This window comes from Hemiscyllium ocellatum, chromosome 16 (genome assembly GCF_020745735.1).
Source record: "Hemiscyllium ocellatum isolate sHemOce1 chromosome 16, sHemOce1.pat.X.cur, whole genome shotgun sequence".
Lineage (NCBI taxonomy): Eukaryota > Metazoa > Chordata > Chondrichthyes > Orectolobiformes > Hemiscylliidae > Hemiscyllium > Hemiscyllium ocellatum.
Window position 1 is genome coordinate 14,940,092 of NC_083416.1, and position 16,914 is coordinate 14,957,005.

The 16,914-nt window shown below is 40.4% G+C and overlaps 1 protein-coding gene across 1 annotated transcript in view; it reads left to right on the plus strand.

The window, feature by feature from the left end:
- Nucleotides 1–4,199: 4,199 nt before the first annotated feature.
- The window catches only part of LOC132823540 (E3 ubiquitin/ISG15 ligase TRIM25-like), a 37,938-nt gene continuing 25,223 nt past the window's right edge, over nucleotides 4,200–16,914 (plus strand). Inside the window, exons 1-2 of the mRNA XM_060837485.1 lie at nucleotides 4,200–4,763; nucleotides 16,102–16,197. Coding sequence (XP_060693468.1) covers nucleotides 4,200–4,763; nucleotides 16,102–16,197 — 660 coding nt within the window. The remainder of the gene's footprint in view (nucleotides 4,764–16,101; nucleotides 16,198–16,914) is intronic.

Genomic DNA, 16,914 nt, shown 5'->3' on the forward strand with positions numbered 1-16,914 from the left:
CAGAGTTGGTGGGCTGTTTCTGTGTGTTTCTGTTCTCTGTTTTCTGTGACAGACAATTTCACAGAATCACTAATCTCTGTGTGAAGAAATTTCTCCTTAATTCTGGATTCCTTGGTCATCCACAGCATCCTTCCCGCATTTACTCTGTTAGAATTTTCCTTCTAATACAATCCCTTCTCATTCTTCTAGTGAATATAGTCATAACTGATCCAGTCTCTCCCTGTAGATCAGTCCTGTCATTTCAGGAATCAGAGTGGTAAATCTTGGCTGGCGTCCTTCCTCAGATAAGGAGACCAAAACTGCACCCAACACTCCAGTTGTGGTCTCACTAAGGCCCTCTTTGGTTGTAGCATTCCTGCTTTTGTACTCGAATCCTCTTACCATGAAGGCTAACAGAGCACTTGTCTTCCTAATTGCTTGTTGTATCTGTCTGTCTACTTTAATTTGCCTTTTTTTAGCAACTGCATTCTTACTTTCAGATCTCTTCTCATTCCTGTAATTTTTCATGATTATATCCCCAGTCAAACTCTTTATAGCAAGTGTATTCTCTCTTAGGTACAGAGACTCACTCAGCACAAATATTCCAGGTGTGGTTTCACGAAGACCATGTATAACTGCAGTATAGAACATTGAATATAGAAAAATACAGCGCAGTGCAGGCCCTTCAGCCCTCGATGTTGCGCCGATCCAAGCCCACCTAACCTACACTAGCCCACCTAACCTCCATATGCCTATCCAATGCCCGTTTAAATGCCCATAAAGAGGGAGAGTCCATCACTGTTACTGGTAGGGCATTCCATGAACTCACGACTCGCTGAGTAAAGAATCTACTCCTAACATAGTCCTTTAGCTACCACCTCTTAATTTAAAGCTATGCCCCCTCCTACGTATGACATGCCTACTTCTGAATTCAAATTATTTTGCAATGAAGGCTAACATAGCGTTTGTCTTTGTAATTGCTTGCTGCACCTGTCTGTCAACTTTTATTGACTGGTGTACAAGGACAACCTGATCCCTTTGCACACCCACATTTCCCAATATATCGCCATTTAAAAAAAAAACTTGTTTTTTGTTTTTCACATCTAAGTGATAACTTCATATTTATACACATTATATCGCATCTGCCACATGTTTTTTCCACAAACTGAACTTGTCTGGATCTCCATGAAGCCTCCTTGCATCCACCTCATAATTCATAATCCCACCAATTTTGTGTCATCAACAAACTTAGAAATATTCCCTCATCCAAAACATTTAAATGTACCATGAAAAGCACTGATCTCTTCAGTATCCCATAAGTCACCATCTGTCACCTGGAAAAAGACACGTTTATTCCTGTAATAAAATAAAACAAAGAACTGCAAATGCTGGAAATCTGAAACAAAAACAGAAATTAGTAGAGAAACTCAGCAGGCGGTACGGTGACACAGTGGTTACCACTGCTGCCTCACAGCACCAGAGACCCGGGTTCAATTCCCGCCTCAGGTGACTGTCTGTGTGGAGTTTGCAAATTCTCCCCTTGCCTGCGTGGGTGTGTTCCGGTTTCCACCCACAGTCCAAAAATGTGCGGCTTAGGTGAATTGGCCATGCTAAATTGCCCATAGTGTTAGGTGCAGGGGAATGGGTCTGGGTGGGTTGTGGGTTGATGTGGTTGGGCCAAAGGGCTTGTTTCCACACTATAAGTAAGGTCTGGCAGCATCTGTAGAGAGAAAGCAGAGTTAACACTTTGACTTCAGTAAAGTGTTCTTAAAAAAGGTCACTAAACCCAAAGAGTTAGTCTATTAACCTAAATCCCATGTGCTTTAATTTTACTCACCAACCTCTTACTCTGGACCTTTTAAAAGTCTTCCAAAATCCAAATACACCATATCCACTGGCTCCACTTTACCCACTCTACTAGTTACATGCTGAGAAAATTCCAGTAGAATGCATAAGTATGATTTTCCTTTCATAAACCCATGTTAATTTTGTCAAATCCTATTATGCTTTTCAAATATTTGGTTAGCATGATTTTTATAACATGTTCTCATATTCTATTATTGCCCTCTTGATCAATATCTTTTCCTCTTTTGCTGAATTCTAAGCTATTACCTGAATTTATTTTGTAAGTCGTGGTTTAGTCCTCTTTCCCATTTTAATTTTACATCAGATAGGAATGAATAAATGGTGTAAGTTATGCATATGTTCCTCTACTAACTGTTTTAGTAAGATCCCCAATCCATCATTGCCAATTCATGCCTCATGGCCTTGTAGTTCTCTTTATTTAGGTTAAGGACCCTAGTTTTGTATTCAACTTCTTCAGTTTCTATCTTAATGTTTCTTTACAGTTGCTTTTCCCCAAAGGACCCCATAAAACAATGCTATCCCACACTTTTTCTGATATGTCTGTCCCTCCTAAATATTCTAATAGCTCAGATGTTCAGTTCCCATCCTTGGCCACTCTCCAGTCATGTCTCTGTATCATAACCGTGTGTAACTCTTTACGCTATGAATTCATCTACCTTATTGTAAATGCTCTGTGCATTAAGACACAATGCCTTCAGGCTTGTCCTTTTAACCTTTGTATTCTTTTCTTTATTTTACGTAAGGACCCACTTGTTTTTTTGCTCTTATTTATTCTGCTTTCCACTTCTGGTTCTTACTTTTCCATCTTTTGTTTCTAGGAGAAAGTGAGGACTGCAGATGCTGGATTTACCAGAGTTGAAAAGTGTGGTGCTGGAAAAGCAGAGCAGACCAGGCAGCATCCGAGGAGCAGGAGAATCAACGTTTTGGGCATAAGGCCTTTTTTTTTGGTTCTATCCTTGTTCCCTCCTTCTTTAGCTCCCTGTTCAGGTTCTCACCTCAGTGATCTCAACGAAATTCCATATGGAGGTAGATCTGACACAGAGATATAGCTTCTGTGTATTCCAATCTCTTATTCTGTCCTTCCTGCTGAACCACTTTCTCTCATTGTCAATAGGGAGAAAGTGAGGACTGCAGATGCTGGAGATCAGAGTCAAAAAAGGTGGTGCTGGTGAGGAGCAGGACAGTCAATGTTTTAAGCATAAGCTCTTCATCAGAATGTCATTTTCAACAGTCCCAACATTCATGTCCCCATTGTCATCTAACTTCCTTGCAGTCAGCTTATATTAACATTATCCTTGTAGCTGTCCCTCACTTTTCTTCCCTTATAATGCCAGGAATGTGATACCACTATACTGGCTGAGTGATGATTGCACACTGTGCCCAGAATCTGTGCAGTTCCAAGCGCACCTGCCGAATAATATTCAGTATTCTCTCTTTGCCATTGAAACATTTGAGGCTCGAGTGTAATTCCCTGGGTCAGGCAAACTGGCTTCCCACTTTCTACCTGTCTCCTTGTCAATTCCAAATGTGTGTCTGGTGTATCCCCTGAAACTAGCTTTTAAATAGTATTTGTAAGTTCTATAATTGGACTGAATGGAGAGTGCAACAGGTTCGTGATCTTTGTCTCTGCTGCCCTTGGTCAACATAGCTGGCACTGGGAATGATGTCAGGGAATGCTACTCTGGCTGGCACAAGTGTTTGGTTAGCACGACTTTTATATTCTATTACTGCCCCCGTTGGTCAATATCTTTTACTCTTTTGCTGAATTCTAAGCTACTACCTGAAATAAATTTATTTTGTAAATATTTGTGAGCCCTGTCTCTGATCTGACCTTTTGGGGGAAAATGAGGGGTAATAGGAGATTGATGGGTAGGATTGGGAGGAGCAGGAAACCTGCTTTGGGGTGTGAAAAGAAGGAGACAGGATAGGCCAGGTGAGGGGGATGGAGGGGAATCAACATGGAAATGATTTTCCACTTTGTCTTCTTCTATGATTTGGATCACATTGTCTTCCTGTTAGATATAGATACTGTTCTCTGACAATTAAATCTGGATCACATTCTGTTTAAAATTAGATCTGAGTCACATTTTCTCTGATGTGTATAAACTGTTCTCTGACAATTAAATCTGGATCACATTCTGTTTAAAATTAGATCTGAGTCACATTGTCTCTGATGTGCATAAACAGGCTCCATATTGTTCCAAGCCTGAAACAGTTAATCTTCAGCTAGAGTGAGTCATGGAAGTGAAACTCAAATTGTTACTCTTACACCAAGTGATTATAAAAATTTTACTTGTTGCTCTTACTCCTCGGTCTCTCTGCTGTTGTGTGAAACCTCTTCAGCTGCGTTACCAATGGATCCTGGAGTTTTACAGGATGAATTAACATGTAGTATGTGTCTCCGGGTGTACCAGGACCCTGTGACATTACCCTGTCAGCATAGTTTCTGTTTGAACTGTATTGAGAGAGCGTGGGCCCAGACAGCAGGGCCAAAAAATTTTGAGTGTCCTCAGTGTCACCGGAAATTCAAGCACAAACCTACTTTGGAGAGAAATGCCACACTGTATAGTATAGTGGCAGTATACAACCAGGAAAGTTCCCCTGCTCATCCACCCAATATATTTTGTGATAACTGTGATGATAAACCATTCCAAGCTGTGAAAACATGCCTTACTTGTTTTGCTTCCTTTTGCTTCCTTCATTTAAAACCACATTTGCGGAACAAGGCCTACCAAGATCACATACTCATTGCACCTGGGACTAAAGACGTTACAATGAGACAATGTAATGAACATAAGAAGATCCTAGAGTTTTACTGTGAAGATGAAGGTCTGTGCATATGTGTTTCCTGTACAATAATAGGGAAACATAAATCCCACACACTGCTGAGCCTGGATCAGGCACAAGCAACAATTAAGGTGAGTGACACAATTTCTGATACTAAATACAGTGAAGGAGAGTTTTCTTTTTAATGACCAACATTTATTGGAACTGACTGATGATGATGCTGATTTAGTCCAATGTTTCTTGACTTTTTGCTTGTCATGTCTGGATTTATGGCAGATTTTTTTTATCATTCAGATTTTCTCTCTCCTTACAGAGGAAACAAGATGGGCAGTGGGAAGGGAATGAGAGCAATCCAGGGTGGTTGACCCTCACCCACACTTGACTCGTGTGGGGATTGAGAGAACAATAGACCTCAATCATTCACTTTGTGGGCTCACGTGAGAACTGGATTCCATGATGTAGTGCTATAGAGTGTGCTGCAACCTGGTGTAACACTGGAAGGTCCTGCTTAAGAATCAGGGAGAAAACTACCAGTACTGGGGGAGTAAGGGACACCAATAAGTGTAGATTTATGAACTGGATGGAAGAAGTGTTCCTTACTACAAGAGGGAAATGTTGCTTGAAAAATGCTGGTGTGCCTGAATCTATCTCCATTTAACATTATAGAGTTATAGAATTATATAATATGGAAACTGACCATTTGGTCCACCTCGTCCATGCTCACCAAATATGCTAAATAAATCTAGTCCCAGTTGCCAGCATTTGGCCTATGCCCTCTAAACCCTTCCTATTCACGTACCCATCAATATGCCTTTTAAATATTGTAATTGTACCAGCCTACACCAATTCCTCTGGCAGCTCATTTCATATACACATCACCCTCTGTGTGAAAATGTTGCCCTCAGGTTCCTTTTACATCTTTCCCCTCTCACCTTAAACCTGTGCTTTCTGGCTTTGGACTCCCCTTTCCTGAGAAAAATACCTTGGCTATTCACACTACCCATGCCCTTCATGATTTTCCTCTTAGTTGATTCCTGGAAATGGAGGTACTTAGTTAATTTGAAAATGTATACTCAATGTGTGACTGTGGAAAGAAACTATGTCGGTACTCTGTTTATACAAGGCATGGAGTGGTATTTTTGCTGAGGGCCACAGAAAGGAGTATTACTGCTATGAGACTAAATACTGAGGGCCTGAGATTTACAGAGAGGGAGTGGAGCAGCTGTCACTCCAGGAAATCTCCAATTGCTGGGACTGTGGAGACCTAGCAGAATTCCTTTACTTCTGTCTCCTGCCATGCAGCTGGAATTGAGTGCTTCCAGGTTGGAATTCCTACTGTACAAGGCAGGAGCTGGGTGGCCCAGGATAACCCTGGACAATCAGAGGCTCAGTGGCAGGTTGGGATGTTTCAGAGAATGAGAGAGAGAAAGAGAGAGATAGTGGGTTCGAGAGAGATGGAGAGATGGTATGACAAAGAGGTAATGAGGTTCAGAGAGATTTTGGATGAAGAGAGAGAAAAATGTCAAGAAGAAAGAGATGTGGGGAAAATGAAAGAGAGAGAGAGAGAGAGAGAAAGAGAGTAAGAAACAATTACTGAGTGAGATTGAGAACAACATTAAGGATGAAGCAGCCGGCAGGAGAAAGAAGATGTACAGGTTACAAGAAGGGAGAAACAGCAAACAGAACAAAGGATAGTAAATGAAGAACAAAAGTATGAATCAGTTAAAACAAATAGGAGCCATCCAACAGTTGATTGGATTGTTACCATTGTAATCACTCTGTACCCAATCCTGCTAGGAATGACAGAATGTTAGCTTGTTCATTTAAGATCATAAACATTGTTTCCTTGCCCTATGTCAAACCCACTAACAGTGAAAAATAGGGGCTAAAAGGAAGGAGAAATTTAAAAAACAATCATGACAGGAGAAAAATGTTAAGCAAACTAAAAGTTGCTACATTTCCTGAACTAGACAGCCTGCATCCTAAGGTCTTAAAAGAAGTGGCTATCCAGATAGAACTTGTAATCTTCCAAGTTTGCATGGAAGATTTTCATATTCTGTAGCCAGCAGTGCATAGGAACATGCATCACTGGAGGTCCCAAACTCAGATACAAAGATCTTCTGAAAGCCCATCGCAGAGCCTGTAAATCAGATCCAAATTACTTAGGGAAATTTAACAATTCTAGACAGATCAATTAAAAACTCTCTGTCATTAAGCAATCTCAACATTTGAGAAGAATAGCATCAGATCCTTCCATGACAAGTAAGCATTCCCCGAAGATAGTGCCTTTATTCATTTATCAATGGCATTTTCACATGTAATATTTGTAAATGATCTGCAAATCAAGATGTGGTTTACATGAAACAACACCAACCTAATCAGAGAGCAATTTATCTCCTTTATAAACATGTTTATTGAAGTAAAGGGAGAATCTCTCATTTCCAGTTATAAAGTCATAGAGATGTACAGCATGGAAACAGACCCTTCGGTCCAACCTTCCATGCCGAGCAGATATCCTAAATAAATCTAGTCCCATCTGCCTATAATTGGCTCATATCCCTCCTATTCATATACCCATCCAGGTGCCTTTTAAATGTTGTAATTGTACCAGCCTCCACCACTTCTTCTGGCAGCTCATTCCATACACGCACCACCCTCTGTGTGAAAAGGTTCCCCCTTGGGTTCCTTTTAAATCATTTCTCTCACCTTAAACCTGTGCCATCTAGTTTTGGACCCATACTCCAGGGAAGAAACCTTGTCTATTTATCCTACCCATGCCCCTCATGATTTTATAAACCTCTACAAACCACCCCTCAGTCTCTGACGCTTCAGGGAAAACAGCCCCAGCCTATTCAGCCTCTCCCAAGAGCTCAAATCCTCCAATCCTGGCAACATCCTTGTAAATCATTTCTAAACACTTTCAAGTTTCACACTGTCCGTCAGGATTCCCTCCAACGACTTGTCCACCATTGATTGAAGTTCCCTGGCTTTTCCTTGCCACTTTTCTTAAATAGTGGCACCGCATTAGCCAACCTCCAATCTTCCGGCACCTCACATGTGGCTAGCAATGATACAAATATCTCAGCAAGGGGCCCAGCAATCACTTCCCCTGCTTCCCATAGAGGTCTAGGGTATACCTGATCAGGTCCCGGGGATTTATCCACGTTATGCATTTTAAGATGTCCAGCGCCTCCTCTTTTGTAATATGGACACTTTCAAGATGTCGCTATTTGTGTCCTCACATTCTCTATTGTCCATTACCCTCTCCACAGTAAATACTGATGAAAAATACTCGTTTAATATCTCCCTCATCTCCCACGATTCCACACATAGGCAGCCTTGCTGATCTTTAAGGGGCTCTATTTTCTCCCTGGTTACCCTTTTGTCCTTAATATATTTGTGTAATCCTTTTGGATTTTCCTGAATATTATTTGCCAAAGATAATGTACCCTTTTTGCCCTTCTGATTTCGCCCTTAAATATACTCCTACTGCCATTATACTCTTCTAGGGATTAACTTGATCCCCGGTGTCTATATCTGATATACGCTTCCTTTTTATTCTTGCCCAAAATCTCAATTTCTCTTGTCAACCAGCATTCCCTAGAACTACCAGGCTTACTCTTCAACGTTAACAGGAACATATAGCTTCTAGACTCTTGTCATCTCATTTTAGAAGGCTTCCTGTTTTCCAGCTGTTCTTTTACCTGCAAACAAGTATGCAAGCTGGCCTAACACCTATCATTGGAAAGATGCTGGAATCCATTATTAATGAAGTAGTTATACAATATTCTGTAAAATGCAAGACAAGCAAGTATAGTCAACAAGTTTTTTTAAAAAGGGAAATGCTGTTTGTATTGTTTCATATTTGAGTTCCTTGAGGATGGAACAACAGGCTGGATAAAAAAGAAACAAATAAATAAATTTTATTTGGACTTCCAAAAGGCATTTGATGAAGTGCCAGATAAAAGTATTGGTAAACAAGCAAGAAACAAAGGTTGGGAATAAATGGGCCATTTTTCATGTTGGCAAACTTTAACCAGAGGCATGCCACAGATGGATACTCAATATTTTGCAATTTATAATAATGGCTTTGCTAAATGAACATACTATATTGTTGCCAAATTTCTGATGATACAAGACAGGTAGTCAAGCAAGTTGTAAACACATAAAGATTCTGCAAAAGGATATGGCTAGGTTAGGAGGTAGGTAAAAAATTCACAAATGTATTGTAATGTAAGAAAATGAGATATCCACTTTGTTAGGAAAAACATAAAGCAAAGTAGTATTTAAACAGAGAGAGAATAAAGAATGTTGCAGTACAGAGAGATCTGGATGTCCTCGTACATTAAGCACAAAACATTATCACGAACATACAGTTAAGTAATTAGAAAGGCAAATGGAATGTTAGCTTTTATTGCAGGAGAATGGACTCTGAAATGGGGAAGCCTTGCTGTAACTCTATAGGGTGCCGGGAAACCACACTTGGAATACTTCATACAGAGCAGTTTTCTCTTAAGAATGATATTTTTGGAGACAGTTCAGAGAAGATTTATTCCTGGAATGAAGAAAGATTGAGTAGCACTGGGCCAACATTCCTTGGAGTTAAGAAGAATGAGGTGTGACATTATTGAAATAAGTAAGCTGTGAGGGGACTTGACAAGGTAGATATAGGGAAGAATTTTCTACCTTATGGAGAAAATCTAGAATTGAGACAATAGATTCAGAACAGGAAATTGTCCATTTAAGATGGAGATAAAGAATTTCTTAGAATGTTGTGAAACCTTTATAATTCTGTGGCACAGAGAGACGTGGAGGCTGCCATTGAGTATATTCAGCATATATATCAGATGGAGGGGTTATTGAAATCTTGAATGGGGCAGATGGTGGTTTAGTATAAATGTCACTAGCCTAGTAATCTTGCAGCCCAGATGAATGCTCTGGGGACACTGGTTCAAATCTCACCATGCTGTTGGTGGGTTTTATATACCCTTAATAAATCCAAAATCCTTTTTTTATTGTTGAAAAGCACATCTGGTTCCTTCATGCCTTTTAAGGAGGGAAATCTGCCATTCTTACCTTATGATTAGATTCAATTCCCTACAGTATGGAAACAGGCCGTTTGGCCCAACAAGTCCATACCAACCCTCTGAGGAGTAACCCACCCAGACCCATTCCCCTACTCTATATTTACCCCTGACTAATGTACCGAATACTTTGGGCAATTTAGCATGACCAGTTCACCTGACCTGCACATCTTTGCATTGTGGGAGGAAACCGGAGCACCCAGAAGAAACCCATGTAGATATGGGGAGAATGTGTAAACTCCACACAGACTGTTGCTCAAGGCTAGAATTGAACCCAGGTCCCTGGTGCTGTGAGGCGGCAGTGCTAACCACTGAGCAACGTGCCTCCCAACTTCTCTTACATGTGACTCTATATTCATTGTTATGTGGCAAGCAATAGATTCAAGAATGATTAGGGAGAGAACAAACACTAGCTTTCCTATTAACAGTCACATCCTATTAAAGGTATGAGGAACAGGGATAAATGTGGAGTTGAGGTCAAGCGCATCTTAATGAACGGAAGAGGAGGCTCAAGGGCTGTATGGTCTACTCTTTATTTAATTTTTAATTTTATTTTTCATTGGATGTGGATAGTGCTGATTGGGCCAGAATTTATTGTCTTATCCCTAATTGTGCTTTGATCTGAATGGCTTGCTCGAGTGTTTTTAGAAGACATTTAAGAGTCAACCATTTTGCTGCAGATTTGGATTTGCGTGTAGGCCCAAACAGGTAAGAAACGCAAATTTCAGTTCCTAAAGGACATTAGCGAGCCAGATGGGGTTTTACAACTAACAACAACAACAAAGGTTATATGCCATTGGGCTATTTTATAACCTCAGATTTTTATTGCAATTCAAATTTCACCATCTGCAATTGTCAGACTTGAACCCCTGTCACCAGAAAATTAGCCTGAAGTTCTGGATTACTAGTTCAATCACTGCCTTCCCCAAAGATACAAATCCAAGGATCACAGATTTAATGGGACTACCTTATAAGTCTTAAGAGTTTGGAAGACAGTACTTTAAATTATTCTTCTCAGATAACAGCTATCATGTGGATGTACCTATTAGAGAAATTGCAAAACTTGACCTACTCTTGGGAAATAAGGCAGGGCAGGTGACTGAGGTGTCAGTGGGGGAGCACTTTGGGGCCAGCTACCATAATTCTGTTAGATTTAAAATAGTGGTGGAAAAGGATAGATCGGATCTAAAAGTTGAAATTCTACATTGGAGAAAGGCCACTTTTGACGGTATTAGGCAAGAACTTTCAAAAACTGATTGGGGGCAGATGTTCGCAGGTAGAGGGATGGCTGGAAAATGGGAAGCCTTCAGAAATGAGCTAAAGAGAATCCAGGGAAAGTATATTCCTGTCAGGGTGAAAGGAAAAGCTGGTAGGTATAGGGAATGCTGGATGACTAAAGAAATTGAAGGGTTGGTTAAGGAAAAGAAGGAAGCATATATAAGGTATAGACAGGATAGATTGAGTGAATCCTTAGAAGAGTATAAAGGCAGGAGGAGTATATTTAAAAGGGAAATCAGGAGGGCAAAAAGGGGACATGAGATAGCTATGGCAAATAGAATTAAGGAGAATCCAAAGGGTTTTTACAAATACATTAGGACAAAAGGGTAACTAGGGAGAGAATAGGGCTCTTCAAAGATCAGCAAGGTGGCCCTTGTGTAGAGCCGCAGAAAATGGGGGAAATACTAAATGTGTATTTTGCATCAGTATTTACTGTGGAAAGGATATGGAAGATATAGAATGTAGGGAAATAGATGGTGACAGCTTGAAAAATGTCCAGATTACAGAGGAGGAAGTGCTGGATGTCTTGAAACACATAAAGATGGATAAATCCCCAGGACCTGATCAGGTGTACTCTGTGGGAAGCTAAAGAAGTGATTGCTGGGCCTCTTGCTGAGATATTTGTATCATCGATAGTCACAGGTGAGGTGTCAGAAGACTGGAGGTTGGCCAACTTGGTGTCACTGTTTAAGAAGGGTGGTAAGGACAAGCCAGGGAACTATAGATCAGTGAGCCTGACGTCGGTGGTGGGCAAGTTGTTGGAGGGAATCCTGAGGGACAAGATGTACATGTATTTGGAAAGGCAAGGGCTGATTAGGGATAGTCAACATGGCTTTGTGCATGGAAAATCATGTCACACAAACTTAATTGAGTTTTTTGAAGAAGTAACAAGGAGGATTGATGAGGACAGAGCGGTAGATGTGATCTATATGGACTTCAGTAAGGCATTCGACAAGGTTCCCCATGGGAGACTGATTAGCAAGGTTAGATCTCATGGAATACAGGGAGAACGAAACATTTGGATACAGAACTGGCTCAAAGGTAGAAGACAGAGGGTAGTGGTGGAGGGTTGTTTTTCAGACTGGAGGCCTGTGACCAGTGGCGTGCCACAAGAATCAGTGCTGGGTCCTCAATTTTTTGTCATTTATATAAATGATTTGGATGCGAGCATAAGAGGTATATTTAGTAAATTTGCAGATGACACCAAATTGGAGTTGTAGTGGACAGCGAAGAAGGTTACCTCAGATTACAACAGGATCTTGATCAGATGGGCCAATGAGAAGTGGCAGATGGAGTTTAATTCAAATAAATTCAAATATTAGCAGCACTTATACACTTAATGGTAAGGTCCTAGGGAGTGTTGCTGAACAAAGAGACCTTGGAGTGCAAGTTCATAGCTCCTTGAAAGTGAAGTCACAGGTGGATAAGATAGTGAAGAAGGCGTTTGGTATGCTCTCCTTTATTGGTCAGGGTTTGAGTGCAGAAGTTGGGAGGTCATGTTGCGGCTATGCAGGACATTGGTTAGGCCACTGTTGGAATATTGCATGCAATTCTGGTCTCCTTCCTATCAGAAAGATGTTGTGAAACTTGAAAGGGTTCAGAAAAGATTCACAAAGATATTGCCAGAGTTGGAGGATTTGAGCTATAGGAAGAGGCTGAACAGGCTGGGGCTGTTTTCCCTGGAGCGTCGGAGGCTGAGGGGTGATAGAGGTTTACAAAATTATGAGGGACATGGATAGGATAAATAGACAAGATCTTTTCCCTGGAGTAGGAGAGTCCAGAACTAGTGGACATAGGTTTAGGGGTAGAGGGGAAAGATATAAAAGAGACCTAAGGGGTAGCTTTTTCAAACAGAGGGTGGTACGTGTATGGAATGAGCTGCCAGAGGAAGTGGTGGAGGCTGGTACAATTGCAACATTTAGAAGTAATTTGGATGGGTATATGAATAGGAAGGGTTTGGAGGGAAATGGATCGAGTGCTGGCAGGTGGGGCTAGATTGGGTTGGGATATCTGGTTGGCATGGACCGGTTGGACCGAAGGGTCTGTTTCCATGCTGTACATCTCTATGACTCTATGCGTTCATGGTTTACAACACAACACAGACACTGCAGTTAGAGTGAATATTAACTCTTTAGTGAACTTGATTTGATTCCCTGTTATGGGTGTGAATACAAAATACCAATTTTTATTTGATGGTTTGGAGACTGTTCACATCAGTTACAGAACTAGCTATAATAGGTGACCAGTTACAATAAGAAAGCATTCGTAATTTCATAATCTGATCAGATGCTCGGTCTGTAAATTTCGGTATGTTATATTCAGTTAATTTAATTCAATGAAGACCCAGAAACAAAAGAATTCAAGCACACAAAGCAACATATCTCTGTCTTTGTATATCGGACAGCATGAGCTTACATACCCAGAGTACGTTATTTTCTTCCTGTTCTCCAGCTTTGTAATTAATCTACTGTAGCTATCTGATCAGCTGCCTCGAAACAGAAGGGGCAGAAATAGGCTATACAGCCCATCAAGCCTGTTCCAATATTCAATTAGATCATAGCTAATCTTCCATATATTCAATCGGAGGAAGTTTCTTCTTATCTCACTCAGGATGTCAGATCAGTAGTCTGAAAATATAGGGTCTGTGAATGCTTCAAGAAGGTTGATGGTGAGGCAAAGCATTTCAATGACACTTTTCTCTGCTATCCATATATCCTTTAATATCTTAGCATCTAGATGTCTATTGATCTCTATGTTGAATAAGCTCTATGCTTTCCTCCCTTCCATTAGACAACTTTGTCTAACTGGTTTTACTGAATTATCACTATCCCCATCCTAGCCCTGAACCCATATCTATCTCTTGTTTCTGTCATATTTCACTGAATTTATACAAAAACAGAAATTGCTGTCGAAACTTAGCAGGTCTGATAGCATCTGCGGAGATAAAACAGTTAACGTTTCAAGTCCAGTGACCTTCAGAATTTCTGTTTTGGTGTTTGAGATCTCCAACATCCATAACTTTTTTTTGTTTTATCCTATTACATTGATCCTATTCCTACTAAATTGCTTGGTCACCCGACATCCCTTTGAGTCCTGTCATTAGCTACAACTATGACGTTTCACCCCATCATCCTTGCAAACTACTGCTCCATTTCAAACCTCCCTTTCCTCTCTGAATACCGTAGAAGAGTTGCCATTTCCCAAATCCATTCACATCTTTTTCAGAACTCTATGTTTGAATACTTCCATAACTTAATTGCTCACATTGCAGCCTCCTTCATATTGGCAAGACCAAACACAGACTGGGAGACTGCTTTATGGAACACCTCTGCCCTGTCCATTGGAATGACCGCAATCATCCAGTTGCTTGCTATTTCAATAAATCATCTTGTCGTTATGCTAACATTTCTGTCTTGAACCTAGCAATATTCCAATGAAGCACAAAGCAAGCTCAAAGAATAATTCTTCACTTGCCACTTAGGCATTTTACAGTCTTGACATCTCAATGCTGAATTTAACAATTCCAGAAACTGACTGCATTATGTCAATTCTTCATTTTCTTAGATTCCTTCCTCTCCCCATTACCTCGTCTTGTTTACTTTGCTCTGAGTAAAGAGGAGCCATTCTTTCCCTTTCAAGCCTTAATTCATACTTATTTTCAATCTATTTTTCTCTTTTATCTCCATTAACAAGCCTTTGTCTTTTGTGCTGGGCCTCTCCACTAACTATCCTTTGCTCCTCCTCTCTTCCCATGTCAAAAGAACAGGAAAAGCCTTTCAAACACCTTTCAGTTCCGAAAATCTCATAAGTCACAAGTGACATCTTTCTGACTGTGACAAAGGTAAACTATTCAACCCTTCTTAGCTTGTCCACAAGCCTTTGATGCAGTTTACTATGCAGTCCCCTGCCAGAACCTCTACACTTTCATCAAATTAGGTGGAATGGCATTTATTTGGTGCGTTTCATTTCATTCTATTAATAGCTAGTGCATCATTTGCAATGGCTTTATTTCCCAATTCTAAAACATTACCTCTAGTAACCCACAAGAATGTATCCATGGCCTCCTATTGTTTTGCTGTGTACATTTCTTTCCCATGGCAACATCATCAGAAAGCATAGTGTTAGTTTTCACATGCTTTACCTTCTTGAAGTATTCTCAGGCACTATATTTTCAGACTACTGATCTGACATCCTGGGTGAGATAAGAAGAAACTTCCTTCAATTGAATATATGGAAGATTGAAGCTATTGTCTTCTGCAACAAAATTAATTCACTAACTGCTAATACATGCCTCTGTCTCACCACTACTTACAGCTGAGTTTCTGACAGAGATCTAGAGCACAGAGAAAAAAAATCTATGGCCCATTACATCCCCAATGGTCAAAAACAGCTACTTAACTATTCTAATTCCATTTTAATGCACATGGTCAGTAGCCTTGGTATTATGAAAAGTGCACAGCTAAATATTTTTAAAATGTTATGAAAGGTTCTGTGTCTACCATGTTGATCAGCACTGAGTTCCAGATTTGCCCCACCTTCTGGGTGAAAAGGCCTCAACACTGATCCCTGTGGGACCTCGCTTTAGAAGAGATTTGAGGAAAATCTTTTTCTATGACTCTGTGATGGGTTTGTTACTGCCAGAATTGACTCTTCCAACATTCTACTGATTTCCTTCTGACGTTGCATGCACAACATGTTATGAAAGTTTGAAGCAATTTTCCTGATTTGGACCAAATCTTGTTTTTGCTACATTAGGTTTTAGTTTGGCAATGCCACAATTTTAAAATTCTCATCCCTGTGTTCACATCCCTTTGTGGTCCTTTATCATCCTCAGCTTCCTTTTTCCCATCATTGATGGTCGGACTTCACCTCCAGAATTCCTTGTCGAAGATCATTGTCTGTAAACCTCTCCCTCCTCTCCATGGAAGGCCTCTTAAAACCTAACTCTAATGAAGCATTTATCATAAGCCCTAATATATCGTTCTTTTACTTGGGATGAAGTTTTGAATGATTATGGTCCTATAAACCATCTGTGATGTTTTACGATATTAAGATGTAAAATATAAAATTTGCCATAACTTCTAAGTCTTTTGAAATGCTTTCTCAGGTAGAATTGGAAGCAGAAATTGAGAAGCTACAGGCAGAACAGGAAATTTATTCCAGAAAACAGCGAGATTTGGAGACTTCAGAGATTGACACTAAGGTATGAAAAAGTAGGACTGGATTTGGAAAAGTTTTCTCTGCTCGCTGGGTCAATGAGCACATCAGAAACAGACCTTTCAAAGCAGTTCTCTTGGGGTAGAGTCACTGACTACATTGAATTATCCTGAGCTAGATGTGAGGGGGAGCTGTTTAACTCTCCCTGCACCTCCCAAGGAATATTATTCCATCATTGGGACACTTGATTGGCTGAAACACACACAGATAAAGGCAGGTGATTGAAGAAGTGTCCCTGGAGCCTCGATCATAGCAATATAGAAAGGAGGAGGAAGAAAATCCCATTAGACCCACTGACCCTGCCCCATGCAGAGAGAGTTCATTCACATACCCACTGATCCACCATGAACCATGTCCTGACCTGGGAAAGACAAACAGAAAAGAGAATAAACACCTGCAACCAATTCAGAACAAACCTGAGGAAATTACTCTCCAGCTCTCTTTAAAAGGGTGGGAGTGACTCCATATCTACCACATGATCAGGGAATCTGTTCCAGAGGATAGTTTATTTTAATCACCAGTTCACAAGAATACATGAAAAACACAAGGATTTGGTGAAGAAGTAAGACAAGCATTCAAGCTCTGCTCTGCTGTTCACTAGGATAATGGCTGAGATGATTTTGACCTTAACTCCACTTCAAGTCTATCACCCACTCAAATCTATGCATTTTATTCACAGGATGTGTATCTGACTGTCCTGATC